This window comes from Callorhinus ursinus, unplaced genomic scaffold, assembly GCF_003265705.2.
Source record: "Callorhinus ursinus isolate GAN/ISIS: 27379988/994484 unplaced genomic scaffold, GSC_fseal_2.0 scaffold7, whole genome shotgun sequence".
In the NCBI taxonomy this organism is placed as follows: Eukaryota; Metazoa; Chordata; class Mammalia; order Carnivora; family Otariidae; genus Callorhinus; species Callorhinus ursinus.
In genome coordinates this window covers 20,047,192-20,066,827 of record NW_027397069.1, presented here as the reverse complement: position 1 = coordinate 20,066,827, position 19,636 = coordinate 20,047,192, and the positions used below count along the sequence as shown (strand labels likewise).

The 19,636-nt window shown below is 37.7% G+C and overlaps 1 protein-coding gene across 1 annotated transcript; it reads right to left on the bottom strand.

The window, feature by feature from the left end:
• Positions 1 to 363: 363 nt before the first annotated feature.
• On the bottom strand, positions 364 to 5,350 carry SLITRK1 (SLIT and NTRK like family member 1). Its single transcript, XM_073894282.1, has 2 exons — positions 5,007 to 5,350; positions 364 to 4,495 (listed from the first exon to the last, which is right to left on the bottom strand). The coding sequence occupies exon 2, from the start codon at positions 4,440 to 4,442 to the stop codon at positions 2,352 to 2,354; it is 2,091 nt and encodes a 696-aa protein (XP_073750383.1). The 5' UTR covers positions 4,443 to 4,495; positions 5,007 to 5,350; the 3' UTR covers positions 364 to 2,351.
• Between the last annotated feature and the right edge of the window lie 14,286 nt (positions 5,351 to 19,636).

Below are 19,636 nucleotides of genomic sequence, written 5' to 3'. Positions count from 1 at the left end.
GCCTTTATAAGAAAAATAAATAAATAAACAGCCCATAATATCTGTCAGCAGATAGTAAGTTCCAATTTTATCAGTATGAAATGTACTCCACAAACAAAAGAATCAAGAGAGAAAATGATGAATGGCCTTAACTATAGCCGCAGTTTATAATAAAGATTTTATTTAAAAACCGTTAAAATAAATAATACATACTCCAGAACATCACTGTTCTGGGAAATTACTTCTCTTTAATATATGAGTTCTAGAAGGCAAATCTTACTAATACTGCTCTGGGGGCTTTCATTAGCTGATATATATATATATATATAAAATTTAAAAAAAATCTGTGAACTGCAGTCTTTTAACATACTTCTCCAGGGTGGATATGTGGTGGAATGCAGACCCCCATCAATATGTGTAGTTTTGTTTGCTTTTTGTTCCTTAACTGCTAATAAAATAGACTGCTTAGCAATCCCAGAGGAATACGATTGAGACCAGGTTAAACTGGCTCATAAAATTCAAACAGTTCAATGCTTTTCTTGTTAATTACTAGGCCACAACCAGAAATACTAATGATGGGAAAGAAACACTTCTTTAGGATAATGATTGATTTCCATAAAGATGAGTGCTTTAACAAATTCCAGTATGCAGTTGTTGGGGCGGGGAGGGTGGGTGGGCACTAATTAGTTTTACCGTTTTCAGCAGATGTTGAATTCAAAACGCCAGCATCATCTCAAATGCCAGTCATTAGGGCCGTCTTTCATCGAAGAGTGCTGACCAATGAAATCTCCACTCTGTTTAATGAGACCGATCTAGGCAGAGTCAATTAAATCAAATCTCTACTATCATCCTTAATATATCTGCAGTGTGTGCAGCACCAGCAGAAGCAGCAGCGAGGGATTTCCAGTATTAATAAAGGGATTCACTGCCGCATAAGGAGAGGGAAAAAAGGGGGTGGGGGAGGGTGTGTTGGGGAAGACCTTACTTTATGGACAGGGGAAAGCTGGAAAAGCGAGGAGGAGGGCAGCTACGTAAAGGATAAAAAGCTAAGTAAAACGATTAGAGAAAGAGCTCTCTGATAGAGCTCTAGAAAGGATCCACCCCCACCCGCCCCCTCCCCCGTCCCTTCCACCGCAAATCCAATTTACCAATTGCAAACATGAAGCTGGAAAAATATAAGGACCCAGAGTTGAAAACATTTTCACTTTAATACTGAAAAAATATGCCATTATAAAATCCTCGAATAGAATTAGTAAGTTTCACGTGCTTCCTCGGTTCTTTTTTCCTACTGTATAAGTAAGATTTACACCAGCACAGAATTGCTACCATAAGATCGCAGCCTAAGCACTAGAATGACATTAATTGGTCATGCTTAACTGCCTCAAAATCTTTTTTTTTAATAATTACACTGATACTATAATAGAAATCATGGGTACTTATTTTACATTCAGATGGAAGGCATTATTGGATATGTATAGAAAAATATTCCCCCTCAAAAAAAAGTAAAACATCACCATCAAAATAAAAGAAAGAACCCAAAACAACCCATAAAAACGTCGCTCAACAAAATACATTTTTAACTCATAAAATGGACTGATGATTAGCCATGCAAATGTCTTAAATAAAACCTTTACATTTTTTTTCACAGTAAACGTACGTACGCTCTGAACTGCCTACCGATCACAAATAATGGCGAAATGGCACTTTCTGATTATACTGTGTTTTGTTTATAGAAAGTTTGATAACGATGGGACTTATCAGGTAAGAGGGTGGGTGCTGTGAATGTGATGCCGGCTCCAGTCGCCAAGGAGGGCAGCGTCCCTGGAGCGCGTGGTTTCCATGCGAGCCATGCAGCACTTTTTTTGTCAGAAGTCAAAGTTATTTATTTACAATACATTCATGCCTTCGTGCAACTGCCCATCCCTGCATAGCCAACAGGGAGCCATCACGCCCCCCTCCTCACGGGGCCAATCCACAGGGGAAAAATAGATATCTATCTCTCTATATAGACGTGGGTATATGTATATACGTATAGGACCGCGGCAGCCATCCCCATCAGCTCCACCGCAGAGGGCTAGTTCTTTGAGCAGGGCCCCCGCTGGGTTTTATCAAAAGGAGCTCGCTGCAAAGAGCGATTTGGCAGCGCTCTCCCAGCTCGCCACAGTCTGCTCTTTGTTTCCAGGAGGGAACTAAGGGGTCAAACCCTCTCACTGGAACGAGTTCATAGTTATTTATTTACTTATGTCCATAAAGCCTTGGGGCGCGCTGGACGTGGGTCTGGGCTCCTCTGACCCCTGGGCTGACAGAGGGGGTGGGGACAGAGTGGTGGGGGCATCTCCTTCCTGCTGCCCCGCTCTACCCTGGTTGGGGTCTTAGTCTGAGAGCGAGTGGGAGCCACAGTCATATACTCTGTGGGCTCCATCTGCGTTGTAAGGCCCATTGTGCCAGTAGGAAGAGTCACAGACTGTCTGTAGGGAATTAATTTCGGACGCCGAGGAGTTGGCGTCCCTTCTCTTAGATCGTTTTCTATTCCTCAGGATAAACACGAGCATGCCCACTACAGTGAAGGCGGAGGTGACAAACACCAGCAGCAGTCCCGGGACCAACACGGAGATGGACACCCTGCTGGTGTCTAGATAGGAGTTGGAGTGCGTCCCGGTCTCCGCCAACCCAGTGCTGTTTTTACTGTGCGAAGTTAACGTGGGCGAGATCCTCGCGTACAGCTGGGGGCAGATCTCGTCATTGGAGAGGAGCATGAAATCCTTCCTAAAGAAGTTCACCGGCGTCTCACACTTGAGGTCGCTCATCAGCACTTCGGAACCCAGGCGTTCTGCCCATTGCTTAAAAGGCACAATGGTGCAGGAGCACTCCCAAGGGTTTCCATGCAGGTCTATCTGGATGATGGAGGTTAACTGGTCCAGCACCCCTGCCACCGGAAGGTACATGAAGTAATTGTTGTGCAGGCTGAGCTTAGAGAGCGAGACCCCAGCGAACACGTCCACGGGTAGGGACCTCAGTAAGTTGTTATTGAGAATGAGGATCCTCAGTTTGGGCATGGCATTGAAAGTGCCAGGAAGGATGAGCTGGATTGCATTGTACTCCACGTTCAGGTACTCGAGGTTTTGGAGCCCGGCGAATTTCTCCCGAGACAGTGTGTCCAGGTAGTTGCTATCCATATACAGCCACCTGAGGTCCAAAAGGTTCTTAAAAGTGTTGTTCTCTACGGTAGCAATGTTATTGTTGCCCAGATCTAACAGAATGAGATTCTTGTAATCCACAAAGTGCGATTTTCGGATGCTATGGATCTTATTATCTCGAAGGAAAAGCTCCTGCACGTTGGAGAGTTTGGGCTTCAAATCAGCCAAACTGCTCACGTTCCGGTTGTTGCAGTTTATCTTTAAACCCGATCCCGGGATGTGGTCGCAGCTGCAGCCCCCAGGGCAGGGCAAGCCGTTGGCTGGGGGTTTGTTTCTGGCGCTGCCGGTCGCTATCGCAGCAGTGGGTCTTATTTTGATCTGCCAGTTGCCTGGGATCTTTGTACCTCCGTTTGGAGCAGACCCTGGGGTGGCACGATCCTCTTGCCCATTTGTCTTGAAAGGAGTTGGCAGGGGGCCAGGAGCGAAGGTCTCTTCTTGGGCAGGGGGCGCTGGGAGACTGGAATCCACTCGGTTTTTCAAAGGACACAAGTCCTGTTCTGTGGTTCCATTGAGGTCTTTCCCTTGCAGTCTGGTGGGGGCTTCACAGACAACTCGGCCGATCAGAGCATTTTTGGGAATATTTTCCAGCCATTCTTTCAGGGAGAGGAGATCACAGGTGCAGTCCCACGGGTTATCCTCTAGCAGAATCTCAGCAATGCCAGGGATTTGCTCCAAGACTTCCTCATAGGGCAGCGTTTTCAGCCTGTTTCCCCGGAGGTCGAGGTGGGTGATGGGCACATACTGGAACACGTTGGCAGGCAGGGTGCTGATGAGATTGTCATTTAAAATGAGTACTTCCAGCTTGTTCAAGTCCTGGAAGGCCCCAGGGTCTATATCCCGTAATAAATTAAAATCGGCCTGGAGGTATTCCAGATCGTCCAGCCCCAGAAAAGTCTGCTTTCGAAAAGACTTTATCTTGTTGTTGTTGATGTGCAGCCTTTTCACCAGCTGCAGCCCCAGAAAAGCCCCAGGAACGATTTCATGCAAGCCATTGTTTTCCATGTGCAAACTAACCGCATTATAAAAGTTAGCAAACTCATTAGGGAAAAGTCGAGTGAGGGAATTACCATGCAGAAATAGATGGTAAAACTGGGAAGTCGGGGCGGTGAAACGCTGCAGACTTGTAAAGCCCTTTTTTTCACAGTCTACGTGTAGGTCCCCTTCTATCTCATTGCAGGAACAGATCTTCTCTTTACAAACGTCCCCTGTAACGTTTCCAGCGGCAAAACAAAGAGACGTCTCCAGCAACAGAATCCAAAGCAGCATTTTTAAAGCGAGCAATTCATCCCCGATCTCATCACAAAGTAACAGCGACCATCCTGCTCGCCACAGACACAATTCAAGTTCATTTAGTGCTCCAGTGTCCGAACCCAGGGAAGGAGAAGAAAAGGGTTTGGGGGGGTGGGGGTGGATTCCTTCCTCCCTAACCCCCCCGCACTGCAACAACCCAGGCGCCAGTCAAGAATTATATCCACAGACTATCCAGGCACGTAGTGCAAGGCAAGCAAAAAAAAAAAAAAAAAAAAAAAAGGAAAAAAAAAAGGGGGGGGAGGGGAAGAAAAAGAAAGGAAGAAAAGAAGAAAGAGAAAGGAAAAAAAAGTAGAAAAAATAACCCTACTCCCCCTCAACCCTTTAAAAATTACCAAAAGAAGTTAAATATACACATATAAATTAAAAATACACCCTTACAGAACTTGGTCTAGTGGTCCTCACTAATCAGGAAAGGAACAATTCTAGTAATTAGAAGCAAGTGCATGTTAGAGAAACAAGCAGAGGGTTTGCAGCGTAGTACAGGCGCACTGCCTGTGCATGGCTGTGCGTCGGACTGACCTTGCCTCTCTGATACAAAGCAGGGTTTTCGGCGGCTTCTGTCGCTGAGGCGGCTGATGGAGTTCTTGCGGTGGCTGCAGGTTGCCCAGAAGTCGCCCCCGAGGTGCTGTCCAGTCCCCCCGGTGCTGAAATCACGCCCGACAGAAGAACTCACGCTGCCGAGCCAATGGCGCTGGAAAATTTCCGCAATCGCTGCGTTTTGTAGCTGTCCATCCTTTCCCTTTCCTTCCCTTCGGTCCTCTTCAGCTTTTTTTCTGGGCTCCGGCTCTCGGTTACTAGCTCTTCTTTTCTTTTTCTCCTCTTTATTCTGCTCTTTCGGAATTACGTGGAGGGGGCGGAGGGCGGGGGGCGAGTTGTCTGAGGGAGGGAGAGAGAGCGAGAATGGGGAGGGGGGTAGAAGAGAGTTGCTAAGAAGCTCTGCTTGTTCCAGCCTGGTGCACTCTGAAAGATCTGACACCCTCTGCTGATCTGCAGTAGCAAAAATCCATCTGGTGAGGGAATGCTGAAGAAAAAAAAGAAAATCAATCCACGTACAGGGCAAGCGTTAAAAATGTGGGCATTAAAGGCTGTCGATCCACATAGACGCTTATTTTAAATGGATTATTTAATTCTTTTTGCGTGCTGAAAACTTTACCCTTTCCTTTCCTTAACGACCTCACAGCCCCCCACTACCTCCAGCGTTTGGAAAGGAGTGCTTTTAAAACATTTATTTCCCAATGGCTTGAATAAAATTAGTGTCAGGGTGTCAAGCGAACAGCAATTTGAGGTAATTATACTGCACGCCATTTTCCTCGGTGCTTTAAATGCATTTCTTCCGTCTCTGCAGTACAGTGTTTTATGATATTTGATGTCTTTGAAAATTTTTTTGGCATGTTGAAAGTGGTTATTTGGAATATATAGTCATATCATATATATATTTTAAATAATATAACTGGGTATGAATTTTTTGTTGCATGGTATATAATTTAAGCACATACTTTTTCTTTTTTAAACTTGGTATAGAATTTTAGTCAATTTGGTCGTTGAGAGTTAGGTTTCTTTGATATTTCTTGAGTGTTATTTAAGTCTGCAGGGTGAAAATACAATGCGTGCTTGCGTCTTTGATTCCAGACCCAAAATCTTTCACTGAGAACCGGAAAAGGAGGGAGGGAGCAGGAAAAAAAATCCCAGTATGATTCGTGAGTGCTCTTAAATATCCACTGGCAGATTGGCACTCGCACCACACACACACACACACACACACACACACACACACTCTCTCATATACCCAAAGTTTCCAAATCCATATGGACGAATTTAAAACGCTTACAAGTAAATAACCAGTTGCATTTTGAGAGGGGGTGAGAGAAAAAGAGAGGGTGAGAGAGAGAGAGAGAGAGAGAGAGAGAGAAAGAAAGAAACCGCCAGTTTCTAAGGCCCTGTATGAATGTTATCTGCAGGTAGTGGGCAGTTTCTCTTCTCCGGGTCACTGGTGCTGGTGGAACACCCAGTTAGGGCTTTTCTCAGAGAGGGAATCATCTGGTTACTCGAACTTAGATGGAGCTTATAAAAACCAGGTTCTAAAAACATCTGTGAAGGGAGGGAATATGAGAATGCTGCTTGTTGGAAAAGTCAGCTGTTCTGACTTTTCTTAACAGAGATGACACCTTTTCCATCAATATAGTCTAAAAATGGTGTGCATGATTTTAGGGTTTGAATTTATAGGATATTATTATTATTATTAATTTCCTTTCTTCAGTAGAAGCAGAAATATGTTTACATCAGTTTCCCTTTTAATTAGGTCTTACACAGTTGGACAGCTGTTAATATGCCTGCTAATAATCTGAGTAAAAGATCCGATATTCAAGGATGTGTGCATTTTGAAAAAACTAGAGAGTAAAAGAATTCCAGGAAGGACTAGAGATGAGGAAATTCAGGGAAGTATAGAGGAAATATTTTTTCCTGGGTCCAGAAGCTAATTCTTGGGGGGAGGCAGTTTTCATATCTATATATAATATTTTCATGTAATCAAATGTGTTCTTTTCTGGTGAAACTCAGTGGGAGGGCATGGATGAAGGTTCAGTTTGTGTGTGTGTGTGTGTGTGTGTGTGTGTGAGAGAGAGAGAGAGAGAGAGAGAGAGAGAGAGAGAGAGAGAGAGAGAGGACTTTTTCAGACAACCTATTACACTTCTAAAACAATCCGGTTCTTATATCATTTAACCCATTACCACATGTAGAAAGAGGAAGAGCTTAATCTGAAACCATTTCACAGAAAAACTGCTATGCAGTTGAGAAATGCAGATGTGCAAGAGGAGTTAAACTGAAGGGAAGGATATTTCTGAATCTTTGTAATAGGACTCAGGTCTGAAACTTCTTGTCCCCAGAAACCACCCTGTGAAAGAAGGCAGCCTCATGCAGTGTCTGTGATTGACAGGGGTAGGCAAGGCTCTGAAGGAGAGACAGAAAAATGCTCCCTGTTTAGAAAGAAAAATATTGATGGTAATCATCTAAAATCACACTATTAAACTTAATTGGTTACTTGTTTATTCAACTTGCTGAATACTTTATGCGAAGAGACCCAAAAAACATATTTTCAGTTGATTGTAAATGAACGGGTAAGGTAACAAGCAATTGATATTCAGATTTCATCCCTCCCCCACCCATTAAACTTTATATCTCTGTCCCCTGATTGCTTCTTGCCTCTCAAAGCACCCATCACCTTAGAAAATTTACAATCAGGATTTTCCTATTTTGATATGTTACAATTTTTTTTTCAGTTTTACCCTCCTCAAATAGTTTATTATCTCTGCACTCTAAGAAAGGGCATGTGGTAGGGCCAGATGAGCAACCAAATCTCAGAAGAAAATATTAAGGTAATATTACCTATATGAAGATATTCAATGCAAAATTGCAAGCAAAGAATATAGGCACACACGTAGTTCAGTGGAAAATGCACCCTCATTACTTTTGACTTTGCCAAAAGTAACAAAGCTACACACCAATGAGCCAACAAAAGTTTTCTTAAAATTTATTTTCATATTAAATGTATTTCAGAGAAAGAAAGCAGTCTGGAATAGCATATCCATCCCTCCAAAGGCTAACTCTTCAAGTATAATGGTAACTTTCTTGGTAGGAAATGAAAAAATATGGCAATGCCTTACGGGAACATTTCTTAGGCATGAACTCTTTTTAAAAGGGTTCTACTATATCTATTTGAGCTCAAGTGAACTGCTTCAATTGCTTTGCCTCTCATAACAGATGATCTCAGGAGCCTGAGATAAAGGATACTCCAGATGATGATGAGAATTGATAATATTTGCTCAGGGCTGTAGTTTTGTTTCTGGGCTGTGGCCAGAAGGATTTCAGTTGTATCATTAAATGTTCATATTTTCTTATTCTTCCTCAAACAGGTTCATCTCTCAAGTGACAAAAGTTAGATATACATATCACAGAATCATTAAGATTAAAAATAGAATTATCAGTTTATTATCTATTTCCCCCAAGTGTCATCAAATTTCCAGATGTTTCCATACATGCACTACATATTTAAGATGGAAGAGTAGAACACATAACCAACATTAATTTAAGATATTTTCATTATTTATTCTGCACAATAATTTTAAAAGTATTCAGTTTTGATTTTTAATTTTTAAAAAGAAATACTTTTTTATTTAAGAAACACAAAATTATATATAGGAAGTCCATCCTTAGCCTTCTCTTATCCATGCTTTTTATTCTAGAGGGAACTACTGAAAACTTGTGTATAGTGATTTTGATATTGTTATTTTATTTTATAGATGTGGAAACTGAAACTGAGGAGTATTGAGTAATTTACCAAGATTGAATAATACTAGTTGACTTTGCCAAAAGTAACAAAGCTACACACCAATGAGCTAAACTTTTATTCTCACTCCTAACTCCTTATTTGTTCTAAATGCTGTTACTTTAGTTAATCTCTCCATGGGTCAGTTTCCTTACTAGTAAATTAATTCATTGAAGTTTATGGAATTTTTGGTCCCTTCAGGCTCTTTTTTCTGAATCCAAAATCTTTAAAAATAATTTCAGAAAAGTCCCAATGTCTCTTGCTTCCTTAGACTTTTCACATTTAGACTTGGGGTGTTTTATTAATGTATTTGCATATTCACTAGGGCTTGAAACCAAGAATGAATGTAAAAAGCACTGTAGAATAGAGTTCACTAGTGCTGAGTTTAATCTACTATTCTTTCCTATGTTTCACAAAATAAAGGGGTTGTTGGAATTCTTCCTTCTGTGATAACAATTGTAAACTAAGAGATGAGAATATAAATCAATTACACCTGTAAACTAACATGCTTAGAATGTAAGGTTTCCACCTATTTCTTTTTATTTTCTTTTTGTATGATTGTTAATAATTTTCAAGGAGTGGAGTACCAAGATAATTATCACATTACATGACTTTTGAAGACAAAACCATAAAATGTATTTTGAAAATATTTTTTTTAGTTGCTTGTCAAAATGTAGCTTTTATTTATAATGAAATAAACAGCAAACTAAGTAGAACACATAAAAATATTTTTACAGGGGCGCGTGACTGGCTCAGTTGGTTAAGTAACTGACTCTTGATTTCAGCTCAGATCAAGATCTCAGGGTGGTGAGATGGAGCCCCACCATGGAGCCTGCTTAAGATTCTCTTTCCCTCTTCCTTTGTCCCTCCCCCATCACCTGCACATGTGCACACGAGCTTCCTCTCTCTCTCTCTTAAAAAAAAAAATACCTTCACATTTTTACTTGTGTCCTGAAGTAGCATTTCTTTATGTTTATATTACTTTAAATTTATACTGCTTTGGGTCACATGTTGATAAAAAATGTAAATTTGTATACAGGGTAATTCTAATATATTTCTTTTTTAAAATTTAACATAAATCAAGCAACCAAAGTTCTGCCTGAAAAGGGTAACACTCTTAGGTATATACAGTTGACTCTTGAACAACCCCTTGCACAGTTGAAAATCCTCGTATTACTTTTAACTCTCCCAAAACTTAACTACTAATAGCCTACTGTTGACCAGACACCTTACCAATAACATAAATAGTCGATTAACACATATTCTGTATATTATATATATTTTATACTGTATTTTACTATAAAGTTAGCTAGAGAAAAGAAAGTGTTATTAAGAAAATCATAAAGAAGAGAAAATACATTTATAGTAATATAGTGTATCTAACGTAAGAAATCTGTATAATGGTGGGACATGCAGTTCAAACTCAGGTTGTTCAAGAGTCAACCGTACTATACTATGTACTGTACTACAATGAAATGAGAATACATATTTGTAAAATTGTTTATATTAATTGGTGCTTAAGTATAATCTTTTAATAATTGTTAAAAAAAACAAAATTCAACTGAGTAAATTTTAAAGATCTTACTGGCTTTACTCAACGATTCATGAATTGGGCAGCATTCTACCTAGCAGATAGTGAAGTGCTCTGAGAAGCTGTACAAAATGAAAGACTTTTATAGGCAGAAGGGAGCAGGAACAAGGAGATTATACTAGCAAAAATCTGATTGGTTGTGGCAAGGTCACTTTTCTTGAGGGCATGGCAGGGGTCTCTAGGGCAGATTACCTCACTAGTGGTGATTTAAGATTCCACTTCTGGGAAAGCCAAAACTAATTCAGTCTTAGTTTGGTAATGTGGGGCTTAGCATAAGCAACTCCATTTTGGGTCTGTTGTTTTGTTTTTAACAGAACTTATTCTACTTTTTAAAATTTGTCTTACAAGACCCTGCAGATAATTACTCACAGAAAAATAATTCTGTTTATGTTTCCTACAAAGAATGCATTACATTTTTAAGATGAAGCAATACATGTTACTTGTATAGATTTTAGAAAACACTGAAAACAACAGCAAAAAGTAAAGTAAAATCTAAAGAATTCTAACACCCAGAAATTAGTATAAACATACACGCATTTATTTTGCAATATACTTTCTGTACTTAACATTTATTTGTGAACATTTTCATTGTTACTAAACAACCACTACTGTATTATATTAGAGGCTGAATTCCTTTGTATGACATAGAATAATTCTTTGAACTAATTTCACATTGTTGGATATTTAGTTCTTACTAAAATTTTTGCTTTCATAAATAACGCTGCAAAGAACAACCTTGTGCACAAATCCCTGCGAACATTATTATTTATCTTTTTATTATAGATTCTTAGAAGTAGAATTGCCAGGTCCAAGTGTAGGAAAAATATTAAGACTTTTGATGCAAACTGACAAGCTGCCTACTCAAAAATTTTGCCAATTTATATTCTACCAGCAGTAGATGAGATTTGTTATTTTCTTAAACCCCTGCCAACACTATTATTATTTAAAAGATTTTCCAATCAGCTCAGTACTTTTAAAGTGAAGCCAATCCTGACCCATTTACTTGAGCAATTAATTTTCAATTTATGATTACTTAATGAGTATATTGTTTGCCTTCTTCATTCCTCTTCAAGTTTTGAGATATATTTTAGCTTAAAATTACTTCTGTGAATCCTTTTCAGATCAAGCCACCTATGTATCTGAGTCCCTTTCAGCTTAATGGATTGAGTAAAATAACTAGTAAGTTGTGTATTCTTTTAAAAATTGTTTGTAGCATTGATTCCTCACTAAAATGTAATATTTTTGAAGACAGAGATCAAACCCTTTTATATTTTTATATCTGTCACCTAGCAGAGTACTGGGCACATAATACATATGGTACATACACTCCATCAGTGAAATAAAGCAGTATGCAAGTTAGTGATAAATTGATTGGGACAGATCATAAGAGGAGAAAGCTCAAAGACAGAATTAATTCACAAACTAGTTACCTGGGAAAGTGATACAATCTGTGAATTATTTAGGTACATTTTTAGGTTTCATGTTTTCCATGCATTAGGCTTTATATATTTTTCCTGTATTACCATGCATATATTTATGAAATTCTTTTATTCTCTAGAAAATGAGTTTCTAACCTACATTTTGTGTATCCCTTAAAAGCTAGTATAGTACCACGCACCTGGCTGACAACCAATAAATGTGTGATGATGCTAATGATAGGGATGCATTGCTGCTTTTGCAAGAGGAAGTGGATTGTGAAATTAGCTGTTGTGAATATAGAAGATTAAAAAATCATGAAAGTCTGTGGACCCAGTGAGGTTAACTTTTTAGGTTATTGATTGGATTTTAAAAATGTATAAAAACAAAAGTATTATTTGCTATTCTGTTAGTCTTTTCAGAGTTATGGCACAATCTTAAAGAGGCTAAATTATCTTTTTTCCTCCTGTTTTCTTTTATAAAATCTTTTCTTTCTTTATCTTTCTCCTTGTCCCACTAGTTTTGTTATTATTTTGTCATATGCATTACTATGTCTTCCTTGGGACTTAGTTCAGGACAAAATTTGACCATCTGTCTTACAAGTGTTTATATGATGTCAAGATGATATACCATTTAAAAAATGTATTATACCTATATTCTGTTTCATCAGTTTTCCAAAAACAGCATTAAAATCACTAATTTATTTTTACACACACACATGCACACTAACCACACACAAACATGTATACACTGAAAGCATAATATATCATTTTATACCTACTGTATGCAAAACACCAAATGCAAAACTGTAAGACAGAAAATGCCACAACTTACATTTTCACTCTTGATTCTTGATATACAATTTCTTGATCCAGAGAAATAAATGTCTAATGGTAGAATCACATGCACTATTGCAGACCAGGTAGAGAGATGCATTTAACAGAGGTGGAGGCCTTTTTGTGATGGCCATTAAATTATATCATGTAGATGGCTAGTGTCTAATCAGGTGGCAGTGTTGAATTAAAGGGGCTGATAAAAAAGGTCAACACCATCTCTTTTAGATTTCTGCATAAGCACTATGTATTAGTAGCTAATTTTGATTTCAATATTATGAAAAATGGAAACCCTATAGGGCATTTAAATTGCCCAAGGAAAAAGGATTAAATATTATTTATTAAACTAGAAAACATGTTATTTTCTAATCAGTTGGAATTGTCAGTTCTTACATTTATGGTAACTATTAGGCTGTGAAAAAGCATTATCTCACATGAGCAGTTGCCTAGAGCAGTGAAAATATCATGGGCTTTGGCATCAAACTCAGGAAATCATACTTAGGTGTACACTGTGCTTATGGGGGAATCTTACTCCATTCCTAATACTAGCCAATTTCCCACGTTTTAATTCTTACTTGGAGATAAACCACATATATTATCATAAGTGATAAAAACATTAGACACCCATTTTCCCAGATCTCCTGGAGGCTGGGGCAGATCATATGACTTGGTCTGGCCAATCAGACTCACGTGTCTGGATTTTGAAATTAGACCTGTTACACGTGGGAAAAGAAATGGAAGAGTTACCTCTGGCTGTGGTAGCAATGGCAGTAATGAGAATATCCAGCACAGTTGTGGCAGGGGGCTTCTCAGGGTCCAGGGCTGATGAAGGAATTGCTGCAAACTTTTTGCTGCTGGTTAGAGCACTGATAGCACCATCCTCAGCGGAGGAGGGCTATGGCACAATTTCAACCAATTTTGATTATGGGGCCACTTTCCTTCCTGCCCATGTACCCAACCTGGTTCTCTGATCTTTCCAGAGATTCTGGGAGCTACTCAGTTACCTTTCTCTAAATAGCTTTTCTGCTTGAATAAATCAGGAAATCAGACTGATCTGAAGTGGGAATAAAGTGACTAACTATACCTTCTTATTTTTCCAGAAAGTCCTGGTTTATGCTGGTTATTCCCCCCAAATTTTACCAAACCTTTTTCTAACGCTCATTTATCAAAGAGAATTGTACAAAAAGTCGGTAATTTGGGGCTACTTTTGAGACAATGATGGTTCAGGTTTTCAGAATATGATCGTGCAGACATGTAGAACAGGAATTTAAATTTTATAATCATGTTTGAAAACCCACAGTATAACCTCAAAAGTGGCATTGAGAAATAAGGCTTTATGCCTAGTAGATATGTTTGGTTTTAACTTCGTTGCCCTTCGGTCATATATTCAGTTATTACTTCTCCAGGAGCACCCTAGAAGGTAAGCTGATGTTGGCATATGATGCTGCATGGCTTGCATAATTCCCTTGAGAGAATTTTGTTATTTCTCATTCTACTTGTATCCCTGCAACTAGGTGAACTAGCTACATTTCTGTTTCTTCTTATACAAGCACCTCTATTCCAGCCATTTATTAAACATATGACGCTTATACTCAATTTCCAATTACTTCAATCTTAAATTCATATCTAAATCACAGGGAGGTATCCCTTTCCTGGAATATTTTGCTTTGTTCAAAGCCTTTGTCCTCTAAAGCTATCACGAAGCCTAGGATGTGATGTCATATCTAGTACCTACTTATATAAGTTAATAAACAAATATACGTACATATACGTATACATAGATACACACACAGATAGAGGTATACATGCACATGTTTGTGTGTGTGTATATGTTTTCTGAAGTATGGTTTTCTGTCTCTAGTTGGTTGTTTCCAATTAGTATGAATTTTGGAAAAGTCACTAAATCTTATTTATCATCATTTGTTTTTTCAATTAAATTAGAATAACTTATTTTTGAGAACATAAGATTCTGTATACATAATGGACAATTTCTATTCTTTGTCTATATCTTTATAATATTCTCTTCCTGTCTTACTTTTTTTTTTAATTACTCCTCCTCTTTTCAGTATGGCACAGCTTGAAACCATCATGCTAAAAAAATCCATTGACCGGCCTGGAAAATATATCTGCATAGATTATTTCAAGTATAATGAAAACCTTTAAATAAAGAAAGAAAATGTACTAGATTAATAGCTATGTCAGAAATGACTGATACTAGATTTGCATTTTAAAACTCATACAGTAACTTGTTTTCTTGAATAATATTTTTTGTAGAACAGGTTTTAATTAGAGGGGCAGATTTAACAAAATTTTATTTTACAGTAACTTTCTAAAATGCCTTTGTACATAGCCATTTATTTTTACATATCACTGTAATTACCTCAAATTGCTTAAATTTAGTTGAATATAGCTTAATTAGTTAGCTTATTTGTAATGTTTATGAATTTCACTACTTTGAATTGTTTGCTTATTTGTTAGCATACAATCTGCATAAAAATAATTGTCTTTGAAGAATATGACTACCACAAATTGTAAATATTGATCCTTTGATTTAAGAACTAAGTGGAAATAATAATTAAAACAAATACACAACAAAAATTTTCTTACACTTTAATGCCTCTCATCTTTGGAACTGTAATAAATGTTACTAATTTGAAATGAAAATATCTTATTGATAATTATCAAATATTCCACCCCTTTTGAAATTGGAAATAAATATATTTATTAAAACATAAGACATTTAAAACATGTAATTTTGCTCATACTTTTAATCCTTTATTTACTTATTTTAATCTAAAAATAAGTAGTGATAATAACTTATTTGAAATTTTCATAGCTGTACTTGTTTTCAGTTCTCTTATGAAACTCTCTAGAAGGTGATTATTTAGCACAGTTTTATTTCTATTTTATTTATAGTTTTACCAGTTCAGCAAAATTTTGTCTTTTTCTTGATAAATTAGTTCTAGGTAAACTAAGTATATAGCTTCAAACCCTAACTGACAGGGTTTATACTATTGTTTCTTTTTTTTAAAATATTTTATTTATTTATTTGAGAGAGTGAGAGCATGAGTGAGAGAGAGCACAAGCCTGGTGAAGGGCAGAGGGAAAAGCAGACTCCCTACTGAGTGGGGAGCCTGATGTGGGACTCAATCCTGGGACTCCAGGATCATGACCTGAGCTGAAGGCAGACACTTATTTGACTGAGCAACCCAGGTGCCCCTATATTGTTGTTTCTTAACTTTTATTTTTTTCCATTATTATTTCCCACCCCAAAGTCTTTTTAGACTTCTTTTTCTCCTAATCCTGCACCCATGAAATTTTCATAATAGAGATTATTCTGTATTTCCTGTATGTCCTGTGGCCCTATAGAGGTCCAAAGACTATTATAATATCTAATATTCTGCCACTCCAATTTTTTGGAGTCAGTTTTTCACCCTCTGGGTGATATCACCCCTACTGAAACTGTATGGTCTATTCCCAGATTTTACCACTTGTTTAGTAACATAGTTATAATTCCTGGTGTTGCTGAAGGAAGACTTGCTGATAGTCACTACCAGCACACAAAATATGTTAATAGCACTGGGAGATAGCACATAACACTTTGTCTCTGAGGTGGTCTTGAAAAATGAAAATCAAATGTCATATTTCAGTGAAATGTTTCTGAGGGAAATCAACCGGACGCAAAATCCGCTTTCCATAAATTATAGTTTGCTTCACAGTTCTTAAACATCCACAAGCATGTCAATCAAAAGACATGTTGAAATTGCTCTCCCAATGTATGCAAAAAAAGAAATTTTTTTTCATTTTAGTCTTATTACAACTAGTATCAGCACACATGTCTCTGGCAAATGGTTTGCTGCACTAGCTCCTCTGTTATCCATGTCAATTATTGACCATGTCCAGTCTTGTGTTTAGGCCATGCTAGAGGATGGAAAAGCCACTACCCCAGAACCCGACTCCCTCCCTCACCAATGGGATGAAGAGGAGGGGGGCAAACCAATGACAGAATAAATGGCCTTGTTTTAAAATCTGTTTTTAAAATGCAGTCAATTAAAACACAAAACCACGGAGAGCAGTAGGTCATGCAAATAGCTGCAGTTTCTATTTTGCATAATAAGAACCAAATAATTACATTATCAAAGTATATGTCACTATTATTTGGTAAATGGTCATCAAATCATTTTGTTTTACATATTTAAATATTTAAAGGCCTAAAATATAAATAAGTTAGAGGTTTATCTTAATACAGTATCGTTTCACTCTGATCTTTGGCTCTAGATTCTTCTCATTCTGTTTCGTTGGATTGGAGGTAATGCAATTACCTTTTCTGAAACAATGCAGAAGTGGTACATAATTGGTATTATCTATAAGATAAATATTAGATCTACAGATTTGGTAATGATGGGAGCAAGAGCAAAATCCAATAACACAGTGCAGATTCAAAGGAAGTTTCACCAAAATTCTAGTTATGCTCCCAGGATAACACATCTATTCAGATTTGAGTTTTCACACATTAGCTACATCCTCCCAGTGGATCTATTATTGAACAAAATAATTGTTGCAGTTCGGTGCCCAGGAAGAGTAAACATACTTCTAATGCACTTTTTAAATTTCCCATGTGTGTATATCAAATATGATAACATGGGAGAGCTTGCTATATTCCAAAGTACCATAAAAATGGGATCCACTTTGGCTGGATTTTCAACTCCTTGAAAAAAGGGATTGTGTCATGTTTATCTTTGTATTTCCAGCATCTGGCAGAGGGCCTGGCACAGTGCGGCTGCACAGAGTTAAGCAATTAATTAATGGCATGTCTGGTTCCACAAAGGATTTGTGGTAGTTTACAGGAAATATATACAACAAAATAGCAAAATACAGCCATATTTGTAGGGAGAAAACAAGTTGGAAAAGGCCATCAGGACCCAACCTGCAGACCATAGGTCCTCAGAGGCATTTTAATTTGGTTATGCATTTGCTCTTGAGTATTATGGTGTCCAAATGAAAATGCGTAATAACAGGGCGCCTGGGTGGCTCAGATGGTTAAGCATCTGCCTTCGGCTCAGGTCATGATCCCAGGGTCCTGGGATCGAGTCCTGCACCGGGCTTCCTGCTCCTTGGGAGTCTGCTTCTCCCTCTGCTTCTCTCTCTCTCTCTCTCTCTCCCTCTGTCTCTCATGAAAAAATAAATAAAATCTTTAAAAAAAAAGAAAATGGATAATAACACTTCTGCTACTTTATAAGGGCATGCTTACATGTAAAGTGCATTCACATCTGCAAAATTACTTATGGGATGTCAAACTCATAGATTTGCTGTGATTGTTTTCTCTTTCCACACTTAACCAGTATGAATAGCATAATAAAAAATGTTTTACTTGTATGTTATTAATCACCACAGCTCATGCTCTGTTCTTTTAACCAAGCATTTCTTACTTTCCAATAGTCTACTTCCATTTATAAATATGTGCACTGGGTGCAAGGTATTTTTCAATATCCTTTAGTGGATGGCCAAATTCTTAAAGTAAATATTATATGGAGAGTTACTTTGTAATATGGGGACAAAACTGGGGACAATACTGTGGTTCCCTTAAGAAAAACACATTTTTTGAGAAGTACTGAATTTAAGTGGATATTTTCAGTGTAGGTTTTTGTATAGAAGACACTGAGAAATGGTGATATTATGGATGACATAATAACTCCTTAGAGCAAACACAGGAATGAGTTTTTAAGGCTGTTCCTGCAATAGCTTTTGGTGAAATAACACTGCTGTACTCAAATAATTTGGTAGGGTTCCAAGGCCAAATAATCTATGTACAAACTACTTGATTGCATGGCCTAATCCATGTTTAAATCCTTAATTGTCTGCAAAGATAAATGGACTCTGTATGCTTCATAGACTCCTTCTAAGTAACATTATAGTATCTGTCAGTCTGCTTTTTGTAAAAGGTTAGGAAGCTTAAAAAATGCTCATAACTGTGCCATGAATGATGATAAATTTGAATTATTTCAAGAGCTGGGTGAAAAACACAAATGCCAACGCCTTCAGAAATAATACTTTAGAGGCAATATTTATCTTCTTATGTGAAACAATGTTTTGATGTAGACCGTTTTATTTTTTATCATTGTATATGTTGAAGTATGCACATGCATTAATAAATGAGTGAGAGCAAAAAGAAAAGGAGAAAGGGGATTTTTTTTTTTTTTGAGAGGAAAAGAGAGAGAAAGAGAGGGAGAGAGGGATGGGAGAGGCAGAGGGAGAGAGTATCCCAAGCAGGGTCCACACACAGCTCGGAGCCCAAAGCAGGGCTGGATCTCACCACCCTGAGATCATGATCTGAGCTGAAATCAAGAGTCAGATACTTAACTGAGTCACCCAGGTGCCCCAGAAAGGGAAGTCTTCTAATATTAGCCAAGTACTCACCACAATTATTTCTTTACTTCTTATAGATTTCAAAATATTTGCATGTATTAAAAATTGAAAAGATGATATGAACAGAAGAGAGGAGTAGTTTTCAATCTGAGCCAACTATTGAACTGTAAAGTATTAAAACACTGTCAAATTAAATTAAAAATGCTAAAAAATATTTTAAAAAATACCAAAACCAATCAAAAGAGGTGGAAGAGAATTGAGATCGCAAAGAATACTAATTAATGCTCAAAGATAAATTTAATCACTACATTTTGCAGCTCAACAGAAGAGGCACAATTTATCAGTTGTGCAATATCTGCCCTGTCCATTTCATGTCTATACTCTGAAGATTAAGGAAAGTGGTGGACACAAATGCATGCTGTAAAATGTAAATCACTGTTTTCGTTATCTAAGTGGACACTAATTTACTTGTTTTCACTGTTTGTGAAATATTTTAAAATGTATGACTATGTAAATTTGCTGAGCAAAACTTAGATGCATACCTAAGCTTTATTAGAATCTCCCAAACTATTTCTTGTATCATGGAGGATTGATGATTGCTGAGATGATGATGAAAATACAG

What these genes read in the sequence shown, in the direction of transcription:
- SLITRK1 (XM_073894282.1), bottom strand. Translation starts at nt 4,442, where the DNA reads ATGCTGCTTTGGATTCTGTTGCTGGAGACGTCTCTTTGTTTTGCCGCT.